The 19,485-nt window shown below is 38.7% G+C and overlaps 4 protein-coding genes across 8 annotated transcripts in view; all 4 read left to right on the forward strand.

The window, feature by feature from the left end:
* Positions 1 to 274: 274 nt before the first annotated feature.
* Positions 275 to 2,395, forward strand: map7d2a (MAP7 domain containing 2a; the record flags this gene model as incomplete). The annotated part of the gene is given in 7 exon segments (XM_014003108.1): positions 275 to 372; positions 462 to 577; positions 656 to 906; positions 995 to 1,142; positions 1,692 to 1,875; positions 1,978 to 2,079; positions 2,187 to 2,395. Coding segments are annotated over 7 exon segments (959 nt in total), but the record flags the coding sequence as incomplete, so codon positions are not given.
* Positions 2,396 to 2,449: 54 nt separating this feature from the next.
* On the forward strand, positions 2,450 to 7,580 carry LOC106514034 (MAP7 domain-containing protein 2). The gene is made up of 3 exons (XM_014003109.1): positions 2,450 to 2,500; positions 4,156 to 4,738; positions 6,968 to 7,580. Exons 2-3 carry the CDS (start codon positions 4,452 to 4,454, stop codon positions 7,224 to 7,226), a joined length of 546 nt encoding a protein of 181 aa, XP_013858563.1. The 5' UTR covers positions 2,450 to 2,500; positions 4,156 to 4,451; the 3' UTR covers positions 7,227 to 7,580.
* A 2,800-nt stretch (positions 7,581 to 10,380) lies between these two features.
* On the forward strand, positions 10,381 to 16,851 carry LOC106514035 (serine/arginine repetitive matrix protein 1). 2 transcript variants are annotated; one of them, XM_014003110.1, is made up of 10 exons: positions 10,381 to 10,465; positions 11,330 to 11,391; positions 11,508 to 12,179; positions 12,517 to 13,134; positions 15,377 to 15,492; positions 15,620 to 15,716; positions 15,850 to 15,913; positions 16,062 to 16,133; positions 16,241 to 16,390; positions 16,469 to 16,851. In XM_014003110.1, exons 2-9 carry the CDS (start codon positions 11,351 to 11,353, stop codon positions 16,376 to 16,378), a joined length of 1,818 nt encoding a protein of 605 aa, XP_013858564.1. In that variant the 5' UTR covers positions 10,381 to 10,465; positions 11,330 to 11,350; the 3' UTR covers positions 16,379 to 16,390; positions 16,469 to 16,851. The 2 variants fall into 2 exon arrangements, with proteins under 2 accessions (XP_013858564.1, XP_013858565.1); XM_014003111.1 differs by having other exon boundaries at positions 16,274 to 16,390.
* Positions 16,852 to 17,015: 164 nt separating this feature from the next.
* si:dkey-71d15.2 (SH3 domain-containing kinase-binding protein 1) overlaps positions 17,016 to 19,485 on the forward strand; it is a 5,664-nt gene continuing 3,194 nt past the window's right edge. The window contains exons 1-2 of one of the 4 annotated variants that reach the window (XM_014003114.1): positions 17,016 to 18,358; positions 18,517 to 18,614. In XM_014003114.1, the coding sequence (XP_013858568.1) occupies positions 18,325 to 18,358; positions 18,517 to 18,614 (132 nt within the window). In that variant the 5' untranslated portion in view covers positions 17,016 to 18,324. The other 3 variants (XM_014003117.1, XM_014003113.1, XM_014003115.1) reach the window with 3 other exon arrangements.

A 19,485-nucleotide genomic window follows, 5' to 3' on the forward strand; every position in this document is an offset into this window, starting at 1 on the left:
ATCAATATACAGTATGTTGACCAAGTTACATGTGACCACCCTTAATAAATTCCTAATATTTTTAAAAGTTCAAATTCTAAATGTAACATTAATTTAAAATGCACATTCTCATGTTGTTTTGTATTGCAGGATTATGTCTCTGCCAATTGTAGCTGCAAATTCAGTTGTGTAACCCGCAGCTGAATGCAGCACACAAGCCTTTCTCTGCTGTATTAAAGTTCTTGTCAGCTGGAATTTGCCTTTAGCTCATTTGCTCCAATTTGTTATCATGCAGCCCCCTGCAGTCCTCACAGATTACCTTATCCTAATCCTGCAAACCTTAACAGAGCCGGACTTCAGGGAGGCTCTCGGTCTACTCCCAGTACCCCCAAGGTCTGATCTTCTTCTTATTGCATTTTTATATCCACAAAATTCCACGTCAGTAACAATAAAACAACAAACCAATCTGGCCCCTTTTACAGAAAGAGCGAATCCGCAGAGACAGAAGAACTGCATCCCCAGGTTATGGATCTCCTCTGAGAAGATCTGAATCCCCTGCTAGTGTCACCAGGCACCTGGCTTCTCCTTCTCCTTCCAAGTAAGACAATTTGTCATTAAAATATAAACAGACATGTTAAARACGTTTTTCCTAACAAATACGTTTGTATTTGTGCAGGTTAGCGTCTAAGGTGCGTGCCCAGTCTCCCAGCAGTTACCACTGTTCTCCAACACGACATCGTCCAAACACACCGAGCGGGGCTACAAATTCGGAAGACAAAAAGTCAGACAAAAAYTCTGGACAATCGAAACCTGAGAAACCCAAAACTGACGTTGGCGGCTTAAGTTCAACTTCGCATGTTGAGAAYAAAACATCCTCCAGGACAGATTCTTCAGAGAAAAAATTACAGAGTGGAGACAAGAGCAAAGGTGAACTCGAGCYCATTTTATCTAACATGTATTTTAGGCCCAGTTTGTCTTTTTTTTTTTCTTGACATGATCTTTTTATGTTGGATAGAGATGGCAACAATCCCATCCATGGGGAAAGTGGGAGCTGGAACCACAGATGCAGAAGAGGCTACAAGGCTGCTGGCAGAGCGCAGGCGTCTGGCTCGAGCCCTGAAAGAACAGGAGGAGAAAAAACGAGAGAAGGAGGCGGAAGAAAGGTTAGTTAATTGAGCTTAGAGCTTGAAAAGTTCAAATCCTTGTCAAAGCAGWTCAGACCAAAGCCCTAACCTGTTGCATAGAGTTAAATATGACTGAGCCCCACATATRCAATGTTAGCATCTGTGACAACATGAAAAAAAACATGGAGGAGCAAAACTGGCAGCCAAGATGGCCGACGGCTCACACCCAACAAAGCAGCTATTTAAAAGGAGGGTATAATGTATTTTTCAGGTACATAGTTCAGTTATATACCACAATCAAGTAACTATGTTGCATTCAGTTCTTATGAAAATGCAAATAAATTTGATTTTGCATCTTATCTAAACACCTTTAAGAACATCCTACCATTTCTGACAGTCCCACTTCAGCACGTCTTCACAACAATGCTTCGCGTAGTCAAGATGCACTCCTGCTGTTCTATAACTCCATGACCTGTAGTTTTTTTTCCCTCATTTTTATTCCCTCTAATTTTTTTTCTTTCAACTACCCCCCACGGAAACATCTGTTTTTAAAAGCTTATAATAAATAAATGTGAACATTCTGATCAGATTAAYAGAGGAGGAGGAACAAAGGAGGAAGAGACAGCAGGAGGTGAAGGCTCAGCCAGCCGAGGTGAGAGGGAACCATTTGAACGACGCGCACAGGCCGAAACAAGAGGAGGACAAAAGAAAAGAGGAACAGCAGAAGAAGGATCTACATGTAGATGCACGTGTCAGGGGTCAATTTGATGAGGTAAATATTTCATTTGACCTTTGTTTATGAACTTGTCTTTTGCACATATTATGCTGATTATAACAATCCCTCCATCCCAAACGCACACTCTCTTGTAAACAGAAAGTCAAAGTGGTTCAGGCTCAGGAAGATGCAGAACGTCACCGGCAGGACAGGGAACTGCAGACGCAGCATGAAGAGGAGGAGAGGCAGCTCAGGAAGAAGGTTCACATTTATCAGAATGAACAAAACGTCTTGATGACAGCCTTGTTCATATGTCTGCATCTGAAACCGTTCACAGTTTGATCGCGTGTGACTTTTTTTTTCTGCAGAGGATCGAAGAGATCATGAAGAGAACCCGGAAAAGTGAAGCTGACGTGAAGGTACTGTGAGAGAAACCTTCTGTTCTCAACCTGCTGCCTTTAATGCCTGCTGATTGTTTGAAGAGTTTTCCTTTTTTTTTTTTTAAATTTTCATCCCGTTTTCTCTAACCAAAAACTTTGACCGTCCCTTGTTTTTAATTAAACGCTTTTATTGGTGACACTTTGGTTTGTTTGTGTCCTGATTGTCTCGGGTTGCGCGTTGAATCAGAAGGAGGAGGAGGAGGAGCAGGTGGAGACAAAAGCCGTCTCGCCGCCGCCGCCAGGTCAGTGTGCGTCCAATCAGCCTGGAGACGCTCTCAGTTTGCTTGCTGGCCATGCCTTCTTTTGCTCCGCCTTTTTTTTGCTGCGTGCCTTGCTGCTGTAAAAACGCAAACAGGGCATGTGTGATTTCTATTCCAATTTTTGTGTCAAGGAAGTCTTCAGCATGCGCAACAGCGATCTGGATTTTTTTATTTTTATTTTTTAAGAGCTGGCTTGTTTTTAAACCTCTCACAGTAACAGCATCTGAGGCTTTGGTTTATTCAGAAGAATGAACATCAAGGATTCAAAAGCAAAAATAAAATTTTGGGGACATTATGGAGATTTTTACCTTGCATGTACATATATTTTTTTATTGTGCACAGTTATCAGGCAATATAAATAGTGTGGTGAATTATTATCACAAAAATCTTTTTTATTCTGTTTTTAGTTGACAAAATGACTAAAGAATAACATTTATTGTTCACTGACAAGTTGAGTTACCTTTCAGTACGTCTAACCATGAAGTTTGTTGTGATTTGTGTCATGTGCTGGTGTGATACAAATTAATACTCACTCAAATTAATTCACTTTATTAGGAAGGCTCCATACAACAGAGTGTTAACGCCAGACTTTTCTATTACAAGAATAAAGTCAAAATAATACGAGAATAAAATCTTCAAAATAGACACAGTTGTTTCAAAAGTCCTGCCAATCATTTATGCTGATATGTTTAAACTATTTAAGTATTTCCTTAGTTGTAAAAGCAATACCGAAGTATGACTTCATAAGAGGCTCAAAACGCAGTTGTTAGACTGCTTTTTTAATGTAGGAGTTCTCATAATATTATAACTTTATTCTCATATGACTTTCTTTTGTTAATATTATGATTTTTTTCTTGTAATATTATTACGTTATTGTCATACAACTTTTTTCTCGTAATTTATATGTATTTTTTGTAACATTCTGACTTTAATTTTATAATAAAGAAAAAAAAAATAATCTAAGTATAGCCCTAATATTTTGCTGTATGACAAACAGTATACCTGAATAGTTTTTTTTGTTTGTTTTTCACAATGACAAGCCAGAATGAAAACAAGCAAAAATGAAATCAGAGTAACGAGGTTATTTTAAAAATATAAAAAGATAAAGTAAAAATTAAAAAAAAAAATACTGACTCCATAAAGTATAAAATAATGAAGTATTTTTACTTTGTTACTTTAAACCTATGCAAACCCCAATTAGCATTCAGGTTTGCTTGTATTTGATTCCAGTGTTGTGCGTAGTAATAAAGACACATGGTGTCAGAATAAGCCACTTGCCTAATAACTGTGCGCACAGTGCAAAAAGGTGGAGGAGCAGCAGTGAAAGACTTTCTTGCTCCTGCTGTTTTTCCACTGCAGTACACCACCGCAGGCGCTGATAGGCTGCTCTTGAAAATGCCCTTGGAACATTTCTTTAGCTCTTTCAGAGGGACTTTTCCTCAAAGGATGACTTCACATTGAGCTGTCCAGTGCTGAGATCTGAAAAAAGGCCTTCTTATTTGCTGATGCTGCTGGCTTGAATCTTAACTTTTCTACACATTTGGACGACTGTCTTCTATTCAAGCTCAAAGAAACTGACTGTGATGCGACCCTGGACAGTCCAAATGAAGTGCTATAATGTGTTCTGTCCTTCACAGGGGCTGTAAATGCTAACGCTCACGTCACCCAGCAGCCAAGCAAACAGGCAGAGTTTCAGGTGAAAGAGCAGGTCACAGTGCAGGTCAAAACGAAAGAAGAGGCTCATCTGAAGAAAGAAGCACAGAAGGAGGACGATAGACAGGAAAAAAGACAAATCAGTAAAGAAGATCAAGGCAGCCAGCTCAGTAAAGAGGCTAACCTCTGTGGTTTCAAACCAAATGAAGGRGAACCGGAACATAACCTGAACAAACACCACAAAGCAAATACTAAAGTCACAGCTCTGGTAAGCACAGGCATGATCAAGCCGATGGGAGACGCCAACGCAAACCACAGAGAAGACAGTGTGATGAATGGAGCAGTGAAGCATCATGGGAAAGGCTCAGTGTGCAGTCATCAAACTAAGCTGCAAACACTGCACGTGCTGACATCACCCGACCCAAAGGCTAACGGGGGCTCCCAGGATCTGAGACCATCTGTGACTATCCTTCCGGTCAGACACCTGTCACCACCGGTCATCAAGCTGGAGCCGCTAGACGTGAAGCGCTCAGGGTCCATTGATGAGGTGCAGTCGATGGACGTTAGGTGAGTTATCAGAGCTTATATTACAAATAAATATACAGCGGGTAAAATAAGTATTGAACACATCACCATTTTTCTCAGTAAATATATTACTAGAGGTGCTAATGATATGAAATTTTCACCAAATGTCGGTAACAACCCAAGTGATCCATACATACAAAGAAATCCAACCATAAATGTCCAGAAATGAAGTTATTTGTAATAATGTGGAATGGCACAGGGAAAAAGTATTGAACACACTTACTGAAATTTATCTAATACTTTGTACAAAAGCCTTTGTTGTCAATGACAGCTTCAAGACGCCTCCTGTATGGAGAAACTAGTTGCATGCATTGCTCAGGTGTGATTTTGGCCCATTCTTCCACAAACAGTCTTCAAATCTTGAAGGTTTCATGGACCTCTTCTATGAACTCTGATCTTTAGTTCTTTCCATAGATTTTCTGTTGGATTCAGGTCAGGTGATTGGCTGGGCCATTCCAGCAGCTTTAGTTTCTTTCTCTGAAACCAACTGAGAGTTTCCTTGGCTTTGTGTTTGGGCTCATCGTCTTGCTGAAATGTCCAGCCARGTTTCATCTTCATCATCCTGGTAGATGGAAGCAGATTTTTATCAAGAATGTCTCTGTACATTTTTCCACTCATCCTTCCTTCAATTATTTGAAGTTTGCCAGTACCATATGCTGAAAAACAGCCCCACACCATGATGTTCCCACCTCCAAACMTCACTGTTGGTATGGTGTTTTTGGGCTGATGTGCAGTGCCATTTGACCTCCAAACATGATGTGTATTCTGGCATCCAAACAGTTCAATGTTGGTCTCATCTGACCAGACTATATTCTCCCAGTATTACACAGGCTTGTCTAAATGTTGTGCAGCAAACTTTAAAGGAGCTTCAACATGCTGTTTCTTCAGCAGTGGAGTCTTGCGTGGTGAGCGTGCATACAGGCCATGGTGGTTSAGTGCATTACTTATTGTTTTCTTTGAAACAATCGTACCTGCTAATTCCAGGTCTTTCTGAAGCTCTCCACAAGTGGTCCTTGGCTCTTGGACAACTCTTCTGATAATTATTTTCACTCCTCTGTCAGAAATCTTGTGAAGAGCACCTGGTCGTGGTCGGTTTATGGTGAAATAATGTTCTTTCCACTTCTGAATTATGGCCCCAACAGTGCTCACTGGAACCTTCAGAAGTTTAGACATTCTTCTGTAACRGATGCCATCATTATGCTTTGCAACAATAAGGTTGTGAAGGTCTTGAGAGAGCTCTTTACTTTTACCCATCATCAGATGGTTCTTGTGTGATACCTGGCCATCATTTGGGACTGAACCAGCTGATATTAACTTGCACTGACAAGGGGCAGGCTTGCTTTCTAATTACTGAGAGAGTTCAGCTGGTGTCTTGGCTTTCCATGCCTTTTTACACCTCCCTTTCTTCGTGTGTTCAATACTTTTTCCCTGTGCCATTCCACATTATTACAACTAACTTAATTTCTGGACATTTATGGTTTGATTTCTTTGTATGTATGGATCACTTGGGTTGTTACCGACATCTGGTAAAAATTTCATGTCATTAGCACCTCTAGTAATATATTTACTGAGAAAAATGGTGACGTGTTCAATACTTATTTCACCCGCTGTATATGTGACCCATCACATCGAAATGAGGATTAAGTCTAAAAGTTGTATGTGGAGAAATAGGCAGATATAGTGTTTTGATTAAAACACACATAAATGTGTTATCAATGTATTATTTCAATAAACTGTTTGAACTATTATCCTAAAAATGTTTTTTGAAGCAGTTTTTTGAGCATTAGCAACAAAAACCTGATTTTGAGGAAAAACGCCTTAAAATGTTAGGATTTTCCCTGTAAGATATCAAAGCTTTTGTTTCTTTCCAACTGGGAAATCTCAATATCCAAATAATATTTGAGGTTTATTTTTCAAAATGACATATAATATTCTCATTAAAATTACATAAAATTAGGATATAGAGCAAATATTTATATWTTATTGTAATCAACAACACAAATTAAATAATATCTCTGGATCTATTATTGATGTTAGGATGGTCTAAGTATCAAAATGTAGCTTTTAAAGCCAGGAATCTGAAAATATGATTAGGTCATTTTGACCAAATTTTCTCATTTTGATGTGATGGGTCACATATAATATATATGTCATCAGGTTAAAATAAAATAAAATAAAACATAACTTTCTTTTTAAAACATTGAATTTCAGTCCAGCTTCAAAAGAGGAACTAATTTCAATCCCGGAGTACTCACCCGTCAGTGAAGTCCAGCTGGCCGTCACGAGCAACACCCGTGCTCTTGAAGACCTGATGGACCTGACAGGAAGTGTCACGTACCAGAAACTCTCCTCCGAGAGCAGCGTAGGCGACTGCAACAAGAATCTGATTGAAGGCATCGTTAGTCCTATGTCTGACTCAAAGCTCCTGGTGATTCCATCTCCATCCTCAAACAAACTTAGTGTCAAGTAGTTTATTAAAGCGATGATTCAGATGGGGTTCTGTAGAAAGGTTATGAACAGTTAATATCTTACCTGTTTTAGACAGCTTTTCAAACAACATTTTTCAGAGAAATAAAGTTTAAATCTGACCGTATTGATGAGCTAAAGGCATTGCTGAACCCCATTTCTCCAAACTGAGGTCGCGTAAAGAGTTATCTACAACAGGTAAGATAGTTATTCCTAATCCTGTCACAGATGCCCATTTCAAAATGCCTGAACTATCTCTTCAAGCTCTTTCTTRTCCTCTATGTTGTCATCTCTTTCTTCAATTTCTTTGTCTTGCACACACTTTTACACACACTCACATTCAACTCACACAAACACATACAAATGATGTCACATTCTCTGTGATCAGTGTGTGTGTTACAGCTGTGGAAAAAAGAGCCATAAAGTTTGAGTTAAAATGCAAACTATGACTTGCAAGGTGTAAAAAAAAAGTTTAAACAATGAAAGAAAAGCACATGTTCTTAAGATATTTCTACTTAGACAATGTAGATAAAATAGGAGAGAAAAGACGAAAAACGGCAAATTAAAAGATTAAAAAACACATATTCTCTTGATACGACGCTTGATAGGAACTTCATTACTGAATTCTTAAAGTTTGTGCTGCGTCACTTCATTTATAACTCTGCTACTTCAGCTTCTGAAACATTGAGATCATCGATAAGGCAACGTGAGGCTGATGACCTAATTAAAAAATAAATCCAGCCAGGTGATGTTCTTTGTGCATGATGATTTGGGATGTTTATTTGATTAAAATAAAAAAGCCAAATAGAGAACTGCTTCATCCTCTTCCACTGAAGTTTGCTTTCAGAGTTGTTCACCAAAGATTATCATCTTGTTAAAGAAACTTGCTAAGAGCATGTTACTGAAAAATAAAACTCTATATGACTAAGAACAACTGTAAAACCAATCAATGACATATTAACATTTTTGTAGGAGACCAGAAAAAAAAYTCTTTTGTTGCATTCTAAATGCATCGTAATCAAAACTGTGAAAAACTGGGGTGCAGAGGGTGCTGCAGCACCACCTGACAGACACCATAGAGCATGCATACCTAAATGCATATTAATAATAAAAGAATACAACAGAAAACAGTGCTGCACATGCTTAAATTCCAATCATATTTGGACATTATTGAGTTTATGTCAACTCAAATAGTTCCTGTAGTGCCATCAAATTCAGTTTTTGTTAATTTATTGTCCAAGCTGCCTGAAAAATTGCTAATGTTTGCTTAAAACAAACTTGTCCTTTTGAATTGTAGCAGTAAAGTTGGTTTGTATTCATGCAAACCAATACAGGAATAATACAAACAAATTCATATGCATAACAAATTAATACATGTGTCATGATTAAGTTTAAGGAAAGCAATAAACTTTTTTAGCAAGTCAGAAACAATTGCCAATATATCTCTGTAAAACACACACATATATACAGTATATTCTGCAGTCTGAGCAAGTGTTCAGGTTTGTGTCTGTTTTTTTTTCTTATAATTTGTGTGTGTGCCCTTTGAATTATCCTTGCACTTATTCCAGCAGCTTTGTCTAAACATGACACTCATGTAGCATATATTGTCTAAAAGCCAGGAATATTTTATTACCCTTATAGCCAAACAGAAACTAGCAATATTTGTAAGTTAGCATTAACATTTTGTTTGCATTGACAAATATTTGTTCTATAAAGTGCTTTTTATTGCAAAAATAATTGATCTGACATCCTAGGAAATGAATGAGGCTAAAAATACAGTATTTCTGATCACATTTCAAAGTCAAAACTGCAACAAAGCCAGCTGAACGCTTTATGGCTTTATGTAATGCAAACGCAGTAGACTTTGTGCATGTTTGGCATGGTCTTAACAAAGTTATTTCAAAATAAAGATCTTAACAGTGAATTGTTTGTTTTGTATGAGTTTGTGTTTTTGTGATTTCATCTGTCTTTTTCTCAGTTTAGTCTAACATTGTCTCAGTTAAAAATGGGAGCTATAACTTTTACAACTTTACATGTGGAAATAATGTTTTATGTACACTTAATGCAAAACAGCTGATCATAATTGCACAAAAACGAGTCAAAGTTGTTTTTATTTGGAATTAGATACAGTGTCATCAGCATTAAATATTAACTCAAAATATGTTATTTACATTTTTTACAGGTGGGGTGAATGTGTTACACCAGGGGTGCCCAAACATTTTCTCTAATAGGGCCAAATTAAAAAAAACATTATTCCTGAGAGGGCCAAAATTACWGTATAATCAATCTGAGGGCCGCGGGCCAAACGCAATAATATAAGAAATGCAAATCTTAAGTGAAGTTGTTTTATTTTTTAAGTTAGCAGCCAGTGTGGTTGCCCACATTCTTTAGTTTTTTTTTCAACCCATAGACATGGAGAAAATTCAACGTATGCTCAGGCAGCAAAGGCTCATGGGACTTTTCCTAATTTAAAATTTGAGTATATGTGGTCTTGTAAGGTGTGCAAATCTATATATGGGCTTAAATCTAATCTAAATGTCTCTTGTAGTTACTTGTATTTTATATTTAATCACAATCTAGTGACCAGGACAACGGCTGGTGGGCCAAATCAAATGGCTCGGTGGGCCAACTTTGGCCCGCGGGCCCCAATTTTGGGCACCTCTGTGTTACACAAATGATGTTGAAACAAAATTTATCATAATCCAAAATAAATAAATAAATAAATAAATAAATAAATAAATAAATAAATAAATAAATAAATTGGTGAAATGTGACATTTATAGGCTGTTTTTCAAGGTCAATGGGCCAGTTAAGTAAATAATACTTGCTTATTTGGGTGTCCTCTACATTTAGCTAAATTGGAAAATGCAAATATACAAAATCTCAAACTGGACATAAAAGGAGAGGTGGAAAGTTGAATATATGTGGCCTAAAGTGTGATGCAATTTAGTACTTAATGTCCATTTTTGTTTACGAGCCACAGTGATAGTCTAATGATGCAAAAAGAATAATCCAAAGAAAAAAGGCATTCATACATAGAGAGTTATTTTATTTATTTGGTTTTGTATGTATTTTATTTAGCATTAAATTCATAAAAAAAAAACCATTAAAAAGAATTCTCGCCTGGCATGTAGTACCACTCCCGGAAGGCAGGGGYCGCATCAACTTTCCTCTTAAGGCAAAGAGGAAGAGTGTGCAAACTGTGTCGCACGTAGCTTTCATCTATTTATCGGCTGGATCTTGGTAAGTAGCTTTTGTGTCATCGAATGTCACATATTTGTGAGTACCTACATTAAAGTAAATGTTTGTTTAGCGTAAGGGTTTGCCGAAATATTGTAAGGACTCAGGAATTTCGTGAACTCCATTTTGTCGAATGTGAAACCAGTGAGAAATGCACTCGCTAGCCTCACAAAGCTAAAATTAGCATTGAGTCAAGGTTCTCGGCCTTGCTAATATGTTTGCGTGAAAATGATATGAACCAAACCGAAACATTAACTAAACGCATTTACCAACAGAATGTAGGGATTTATTTCTTGAAATAATTAATTTTAATAGTGAGTCTAAAGGCTCCTCAGAGGTAATGCTGGAAATAAAAACAGGCTCTGCTGCTTCTTGGAGTCGCTCAGAACAGAAACTCAAGTAGCAGCCACCATTAAGAGTCAACACACATGGTCATCTCTCATTCATTTAACTTGATGATTGCTTACATTTTGCGTTGCGTTAATCAAGCAGACGTGAGATAAATAGCATTGATTGTTTCGTTAAGTAGGCTGATGATTTACAGATGAATACAATTAGCACTATGGACATAATAATGCGTTGTTTTGTTAAAATGAATGTGTTGCACTGCAAAGGAGCGTTTCGAAAATCCTTGGAACATTTGATTGCTTGACTTCTCCCATGCTAGAACACGTTTGATAGAATAAAATAACTGGTTAATAATTATTAGACAGATATTACAATGATTACAAGATTCATGCAATCACAACAAAAGTGTTTGAACTCCATGAGTTTAGACCTGCATGCTGCAAATTCAAGATAGGTAATTTTTTGTGTTTAACTCTCTAAAAACAATAAAATGTAATATTTTTATTTATTTGTTTAAAGATTACACATCTAGTTCCAGAGATGGTTCGATCACAATTTGGACCCCCACGCTTAAAGCCAAGGTAATGTTTTTCATCTACGTTCTTTAGTCTTAGATTTGAAAATTAATGACTACATCATATTTCATTTGTTTTATTTATTTATTGTATTTTATTTTATTTATTTTGTGCTCTGCCAGACCCTACGGAGATAGTCGTGGACATAAGGAAGGAAGTTACAGCCCCAGCCCCAGCTCCAGAAGTCGAAGAAATGACCAGGGCTACTCTGGGAAGCCCCCTCCTGATTGGAGGGATTCCAAAGGACGAGGACGGCCACCAGTTGGCAGAAGAGCTCCTGAAATGGGAGATCAAAGAGAGCCGCGTTTTAACCGCTGGAGGCCTCAGAGTCAAGGATCCTCCTCATCCCACTCTCCCAAAATGGGGGCACATTCTAGTCAGCGGAGGTCGCCTCCACCCAGGCCGAACCGCCCCTCTCAAGTCCAGCGTCGTTCATCCCCTCACAGCTTTTCACAAGGACACCAGAGCCAAAGGGGCCCACCTTTCCATGGTCATCCCTCGGGCCACAGATTATCTCCTCCAAGACATTTTCGTGGCCATCCAGCTGACAGGAGGCCAGGATCCGCACCACCCTACCAGGGATCTTTCAGGGACCCCAGAAGGCAACCTGGTTTTCCCTATGAGCGGAGTCGAGACCCTCACCCAAGAGGAAGGCCATATGTGCATTCAGGTCGTGGCATGAAGCGCTGGAACGAGCCTGGATCGTTTTCATTTTCTCACAATGGGGAGCACCGGCCCCCTGGATTTCAGAGGATCCCCAGGGGGATGCCTGGGAGAGGCTCATGTACAGAGAGGTACAGGAGTGAAGCAATACCCCGAGCTGGGTAAAAATCATTACAGAGGAGGCCAGAAGCTGGCCACTTCTCCCACTCATAGATAATATAATACTCAGCTCTGCTCCAGCCCATGTTTTATTCTAAGCAGTTAAAATAGGTCTAATTTTAAGTATGGCAGTAAAAAGAGTGTTACATCTATAATTCCCCTGTTGAAAGTTTACCCCTATTTATTTCATTCTGTCTTGGCTTGTGAAAGGGCTGCATTTGAGATAAAAGTTAAAACTTCCCTGTCCCACTTAAAATGGCAATGGATCTGTCGTTGTAATGATTTTTCTATTGTTTGGTGGAAATGCAGGTGGTCATCTGAACAAGACTCCAGGCGGCAACGTGGTCCTGTGGAGAGGCAGGGCAACAGATCCCACAGTCGAGAGAGGGCACAAGATATCCCTCATCTACCCCCTTACAGATCTCCCTCGTGGAAAGGAGGTCCATCACCATCATCATCCCACTACAGGAGCCTTCAGGACAGACAAACGTCAGGATTTCGTAAGAGGAGGTTGTCAGGTCCTGAACCACAGCATGGCAATCCAAAATACCCCAGGAGAGAGAGACCTCAGCTGATGAGTCTACCCAGACCGTTTGGTGGTCCACCTTTGTCTTTTAGGGGTCGAGGTTACCTAGTTAGGAGTCGGCAAATCGGAGCCGAGTCTCTCATGAGGCTAAGAATACCTCCAACTGTGAGACCCAGGCCTCGTCCAGGTGACATGCCTGCACGAGGAAATACCAGCTCTGTTTTTGCTATAAGGAAGAGGCGTTTCCCGTTAAAGGCAGTTCCTCTGAAAAGGATTGAGCCAAGAAAGCCCAAACCACAACAGTCACCCTCCAGAGAGGAAGACAAAGCAAGCAGATCCTCGAGAGACTCTGGCTCAGGAAAAGAACAGGTGGAGTCTCGCCGATCCTTGAGCAAACACAGGTACGGTATTTTTCTTGTAGCACAATTCGCAGGGGCTTGATGATGATGATGATGATTAAGAGGTCAAGAAAGAATGTGTGAAAGGGGTGCCAGCTGTGGAAAATGGAGATGTCATGATGAGCTAAATGTGATTCATTTGATGCAAAGCCACGTCATTCTCAAACGCCACCCTAACTGCGTGCTACATGGGTTTTTAAAATACCTACCACTGAAACGGGATGAAGAAAAGATTTAGACTCCAAATACAAAGCACATTGTCTAAGCTGGCCAATTGATCCTGAAGAAAATATGTAAAATAAGCCTTATGAGGCTTTTGGAAATTTAGTTGAACTGTACCCGAAGGATTCTTCTGTCGACAGTCAGAGTGACTAAAACTTGAAATGGTGCTTCCCAGCATGTTGTGAAGACATCTTTATTCTCAGTAAACAATACATCTTTATAACGCATAATTAAAAAATATATATTTCCATTGGCAAAAATGATAAAGTTGATGGACACGAAGAGGACTTGGCATGATCTAAACAGAAACCACCAAGRAGCTGCCTGGAAACTGGTCAACAACCCTTCAGATAAAACTGCAGCAGCATTGCATCCTTGTTATCAGCTACTTCCGATGGCCACAGATAGATCAAGACACAAATTTTACAAGCAAGTGGATTGAGGAAATTTCCCACAACAAAGTCTGATATGCAGTTATCTCATCGCTAAGTTGGATGATGATCGTTTTTGGCTTCAGACAACAAAAGCCATAAAATAAATCCCAAAATTTTTGAATTGTTGAATATTGCTTGCCCCTGTTGAAGCTGGCTGACAAAAAACAAATGCTTTCTTACCAAAAACCCAATTATAATTTGTGATTTTGTGGTTAAACAATTATTACTGGTTATTTGATGAACCAGAGTGATTGTACTAAATGTGTAAATTTCCTAAGACACTCCATCCCCACCCTTAAAACAAACAAAAAATTAGCTAATCTTTTTTGGGTATTCAAAATTTGAAATCTTCTACATATAAATATGAAATGTATATTCAACAAAGTAGAAATCAAAGGGAATTTATCCAAGAAGAACCATTTTTTCTGTCGAAGTTTCAGTGCCTTGTTAGTCCCAATCTGAATACACAAAGAAGAGGAGCCAGACTAATACCTTCTTGTTCTTCCCTGAACTCCCCTCTTCTCTGGAGTCACAAGAATCCCAAGAAGCATTTGTTTTTCCCAAGCTTGCATCATATAATCATCATTCCAGAGCTGGATAATTATACAAAGTATCTTGATGGAATTCAGATGGGTTCAAATGAACACAAAATGGAGTCAACTGCAGCCATAAAAACTGCACAGTGGATGGATCTACTTGAATACATAATTACAGCAATAAAACGTGCTGTTGCAGTTTAAATTGCTTTTATAAATGGGCCACAAAATGTTACATTTTCAGGCAGAAGATGGTTGAAGTCCTGAAAGTTTCATGGAAAGATGATCTACAGCAGTTCTTGGTTTTTCATCCAACTAACTGAAAGCTCCTACAGAAGAAGAATATGGATCACCCCATAAAGTCTCTTCACAACTTGTCAGATTTTGACTTTCACAAGTGGCCAGATTTCAAGAGGAGGAAGGGATTTGTAGAATATGGACGCCTCTTTGGTCCCTAAAAAAAGTCTTGAGGAGATGGTCTGGAAACTTGAATTTGGATTGCATCTTAAAACCAGCTGTGGTGAAGAATCTTCTAAGCTGACCCCAGCAGCATGCATTTATTCTATTTGCTCCCAAAACTGCACATGCCTTCAAGATGACCCATATCACGTGGATTCCTTGGAATAAGAGGACAGAAGAAAACTGAACGTCTAGGATCGGCTGATCATAATGCATAAATCTGATAAAATAATGTCACGCCCCTCCTCCATGTGCTTGTCAAGGATTGATAGAAGACATGATGTGATGTGATTTGGCCACTCTAAGAATTGATGAATAAATGGAGAAAGCTCAGATTGATTCAGGGTACAAAAATAGGAGTAAAGAAGCATGGACATGCCATGGTTTTTGTAAGTACCTAAATGATGTGTGGCTTTATAAATTGTCTGCCTGCAAAACACTATATATACATACATATTACTGGTTAATGTTTTACCTTTAACAGCTGATGGGGTAATTTAAATTTTTTGAATATGCTTTGAATGCCAAATTTCTGAAAACTGTTGCAGGAATTATCAAGCAAAATTCAAACATTGCCTTCTAATCTTCTCCCAGGTCTTCTCCCATAGAGAAACGTGATCTTGTCGTTTTGTCTCACTGGCCGCCTGGACCAAGTTCCTCCTCTAAAGACACTTCCCCTCCAAAAGGTCACAGCCCAAAGTCAAAGACAGGTAGGTTGACTCTTTCTGCGACATAGTGTTTCCTAATCATGCCAAATATTTTAAAATAAGTTTTACAAGAGGCTTTTCTGGGCTTCAGCTGAAAARACAAATTTTTCCACTTCTAACTTTGCTTTAGACCGCAGTTCAGATGGAGAGAACACGTCACATAGGCGATCTTCAAACGACTCCAGATCGCCTGAAGACAGAAAATACTTGGAGAAGAGGGTGTTTAGGTACCATAAATATAGTAATGACCTCACTGACAGAGTATTCTTGTCGTGCTCAGCCTCTATCAAAATTGAAACGTCACTCATAAAATAAAAGGCTGATGGCATATTTTATCTGTTTATGAAAAAAAATTTCTAGAACCCCCAATGTGATGCATGACAGCAGACCCTCAAGGCCTTTTAGGAGACCAGGACCCATACAAGTAAGTACAATTCATTGTATCCTGATTGTCCTAATTCATAATGATGGATGACTCCAAATACGCACAAGTGTAAAAAAAAAAAAAGAGTATTAAAACCAAACTAAGCCCTGTTTCAGTTTTGAATGTTGTCTTTCACTTGTTTTTACAGGGTCAGAGGATACCTAGTGGTCTGAGAAACCCGGGCCCAGACCTGTCAGGAGCTGTTAGAAGACCACTCATGGTATTTCTATTTTTATCTGTTTTTAAAAGATATCTTGCTGCTTCTGGGAATTGTTAAAAATGAAGTTACCTCTAATTTCGTTGTTAATCTTTTCTGATGTTTATCAGGAGACTTTAATCCCACGTCCTTTCCCAAATCAGAGATCAGTGTTCAGAAAAAGCTACAGCATCGTGTCCAAATACCGCAACATGAGAGTGATGCGTCAGCGAGCTCCTTACAACCGAGGACCCAGCCATCAACGTTAGTGACAACATGCGGTAAGCAGATTGGTGTTGTGCAATGTTTTTATGTATTTAAGACAGAAAATTATAATTATTGCCTAATTTCGCACGCAGGTCCCAAATTCTAAAAAATGGAGCTGGGAGATCGTGAACCTTTTTCATCCAGATCTTTGACACCTGTTGGAAAGTCTCGCTTCAGACCCAACCTGCCTGTGTATTGTGAGTTATTGCTAACATGTGGTCTTTGGTAGAGTACTACTGTACTTAGTTTGAGAATATTTTGTAAGATATACCATGTGTTTTTTTTTCCTGATGTTTTTGATTTAAAAGCTGTTGCTTTAGAAGATCTTGGAAATCCTAATTTTACTTAGTGCTCATTATTTGTTTTGTTAATAAGCAGCAATATATTACATAATGTATTGTGGCATTTAAAACTTGTATTGTGATCACATGCTGAGTTCGACTTGGATAAAACAAAAATAAAACTTGGGAGTCAAGATTTGTGTTTTTACTGAAGTACTTGAACATAGTCACAATAAACTGACAGTATTTATGAGAACAGTGTGAGAATTTTTTAATTTTATGGTGAATCTAGTAGTGATTTCTGTAGTATGACAAAATTAAGTTGAAATTTAACTGCTTTGATTTTTACATAATGAAATTAGTTTTTTAGTATTTTTCAGGCATGAAATGTGAGCAAAGAAGAGTGAAAAATGTAAATTAAAGTCAAATTTATTGTTTAAAAAMGTGATTTGAAGGCATCGGATGTGACTCAACTCTGTCTGATGATGCTCTCTAGTTGAACAAAGTAAAATAAAATAAATTATCCCTGGCCTCAAATATCTATAACTCTAGTTTATCCTTCGGTACAATTTCCAGATGTCTGAATGTTCATCTGTTCATTTATACACAAGTGTGAACTCCATGAAAATGTCCTGTCATAACGCATAGGTAGTAAATGGGTTTTGTGTTCCCGAGATYAATGCATTTTGGTGCAAAGTGCGCCGATCAACTTTTAAACGTAGAAGATGCTGAGAAGAGTCATCAACTATGAAACGCGTCTAACAGGAACTTAAAGGCCACTCGACAAGAAGAAGCCTTTACTCTGAACGCAACATAAAAGTCTGATAAGTTTTCAAATGCCTGCAAGTCTTTTGGTCTGATGAAACTAAACCTGTTTGGTGGTAACCTAATTATGCTGTTAGGATAGTAAGGACGTAGTTTTTAAGACAAAAGCAAAAATACAAACCAAAAAAACGACAAAAATGTAAAACAAAATCAGATGTCGGCAGCACTGGGTGTACCCCATCCCTCTCTGTGGCCCTGAAAGGAAGAAGCAGGAAAAAGATGTTGGAGGGACATCAGATTTAATGAATTTGCTTCCTGTTTTGGAAATCACAACACTTATTTTTTTTTTTTTGCTTTGCCCCCCCTGATATTTGTGGTGGTGGTGGTGGTGGGGGGGGGTCTTTCTGTCCCACTCTAAACTTAGCCCTGACAGTGGCACTCTTCATTAAAACATGCACGCCACACCAGAGCACAAAGGATGGTATTGAATGACCTCAAATGTTGCTGGATTTTAGGAGTGGCGCTGGAGGAATAAGGATTATTTGATGTAACACAATCTGGTAAACAGTTTGCTGCTTTTACTTTTTTCTGTGACTGCCCCCCTTTGGTCTGTGCTGGGATCAGTGTGTGTGTTAACACATTTGTTGCCTGAGAGAAACAGCTGCCTCTGCTGTAAGATTTGCTTCTGCTCTGATGGGGTGTTAATCATGCAGACTGAAGAGCTCATGTGTTCGTTTCTGTTTCACCCAGAGACAAAGCATGTTGAGCGTCTACACAACCTGGCAAGTTTCTGTTGATTCCTGCTCTCTGTTTACTTGCTCCTATCTATCATTTGTAGATGTAATCGTAAAGATTTGGCAGCTTTGTTTTCTGTCTTTCACTGTCTGCAATGTTCCTCTGTTATGATGGGCAACTATAGCTCAGCTCTCATCCCTGGTAAGCTTGGCATTTATTTGTAGTCTTGTTGAAATGCACTGTTTGATTAACCACAGCACAGACCAATATGCTCGTTTGTGTTGAAAATCCAGCACATTGTGTTTTTGGGCTTCTAGCCAAGTGGTGTTTTAACATTTGTTTTTCCATTTCTTATAAAGACACAGAGGAGTTTGATTCGATAGTGACTGCAACGGAGAAGGTGAATGAGCAGGGAGCACACGCCGGGAATGAGAAGTTACAATCAGAGCTTCTGGAAGTATACAATAAAAGTCAAACATTGTTTTGAAATACCACTGTCATAACTTGGTACTCTGGTTGTCAAAAAAAAAAAAAAAAGTGGTGTGTGTGTGCCCCATCTGTCCTTGGGATAAATTTAACTTTCCTAAGCTGCTTCACATGGATACAGACACGCACTGCAACAGAAGATTTCTGCTTTGGCTCCTTACTTGAGACAAAGTCAAAAATGAGCTATTATTACACTCAATGAGGAAGACCTGTTCATTAAGATAAACGTGATCCGTTTTACTTTCAATTCACTAAAACTCCTGCTCTAGAATAATTTATGTTGTATCAATAAGAAATGAGCAGTAAATTTAACAACATGGGGTGGACAGAAAATTGGCTACATGAGGAAACTCAGGTTTCAGTTGCACAAGATGGACAATCAGTACAGAACCAATCATTGCTGTCACTTAGATACAAGTATTAGAATCTACAACACAACGTACCATTCAGCGCCATGTTTCAGACTGGGAAACTGTTTTTTTAAGTGGTGTAACCTGGAGGTAAGGATGTTTAGCTATGATGTGAATAAAAGGGCCAGCCCCAGCCATTTTGGCAGCCTGAAGGCACGACTCCAGAGGGTGCCCCTTGTGCAATTTTCTAAATCTCATTGCCAATTTGTACAAATTCACATCCCAAATTAAATAGTTTTTTAGTCTTTTGACATTATTTTTGTTGTCCAATTAAAGTGGTTAATATTCTTCATTTGAAACACGATACCAGGAGTCTACCGAGGAACACCTGTTCATGTTAATCAGCAGCTGTGGAGTGAAGCAGTTCTAGTGGGGTTTGGGGGTATTCTCCCATAGAAAATATTAAAAGATATCTACTCAAAACTATATATA

This window comes from Austrofundulus limnaeus, unplaced genomic scaffold (genome assembly GCF_001266775.1).
Source record: "Austrofundulus limnaeus strain Quisiro unplaced genomic scaffold, Austrofundulus_limnaeus-1.0 Scaffold17, whole genome shotgun sequence".
Lineage (NCBI taxonomy): Eukaryota > Metazoa > Chordata > Actinopteri > Cyprinodontiformes > Rivulidae > Austrofundulus > Austrofundulus limnaeus.

Coding starts and splice junctions, on each gene's coding strand:
- LOC106514034 (XM_014003109.1), top strand. CDS start 4,452: ATGATCAAGCCGATGGGAGACGCCAACGCAAACCACAGAGAAGACAGT. Junction 4,739..6,967: donor GTGCAGTCGATGGACGTTAG/GTGAGTTATCAG, acceptor ATTGAATTTCAG/TCCAGCTTCAAAAGAGGAAC.
- LOC106514035 (XM_014003110.1), top strand. CDS start 11,351: ATGGTTCGATCACAATTTGGACCCCCACGCTTAAAGCCAAG. Junction 12,180..12,516: donor AGAGGCTCATGTACAGAGAG/GTACAGGAGTGA, acceptor GTGGAAATGCAG/GTGGTCATCTGAACAAGACT. Junction 15,914..16,061: donor GGAGACCAGGACCCATACAA/GTAAGTACAATT, acceptor TTGTTTTTACAG/GGTCAGAGGATACCTAGTGG.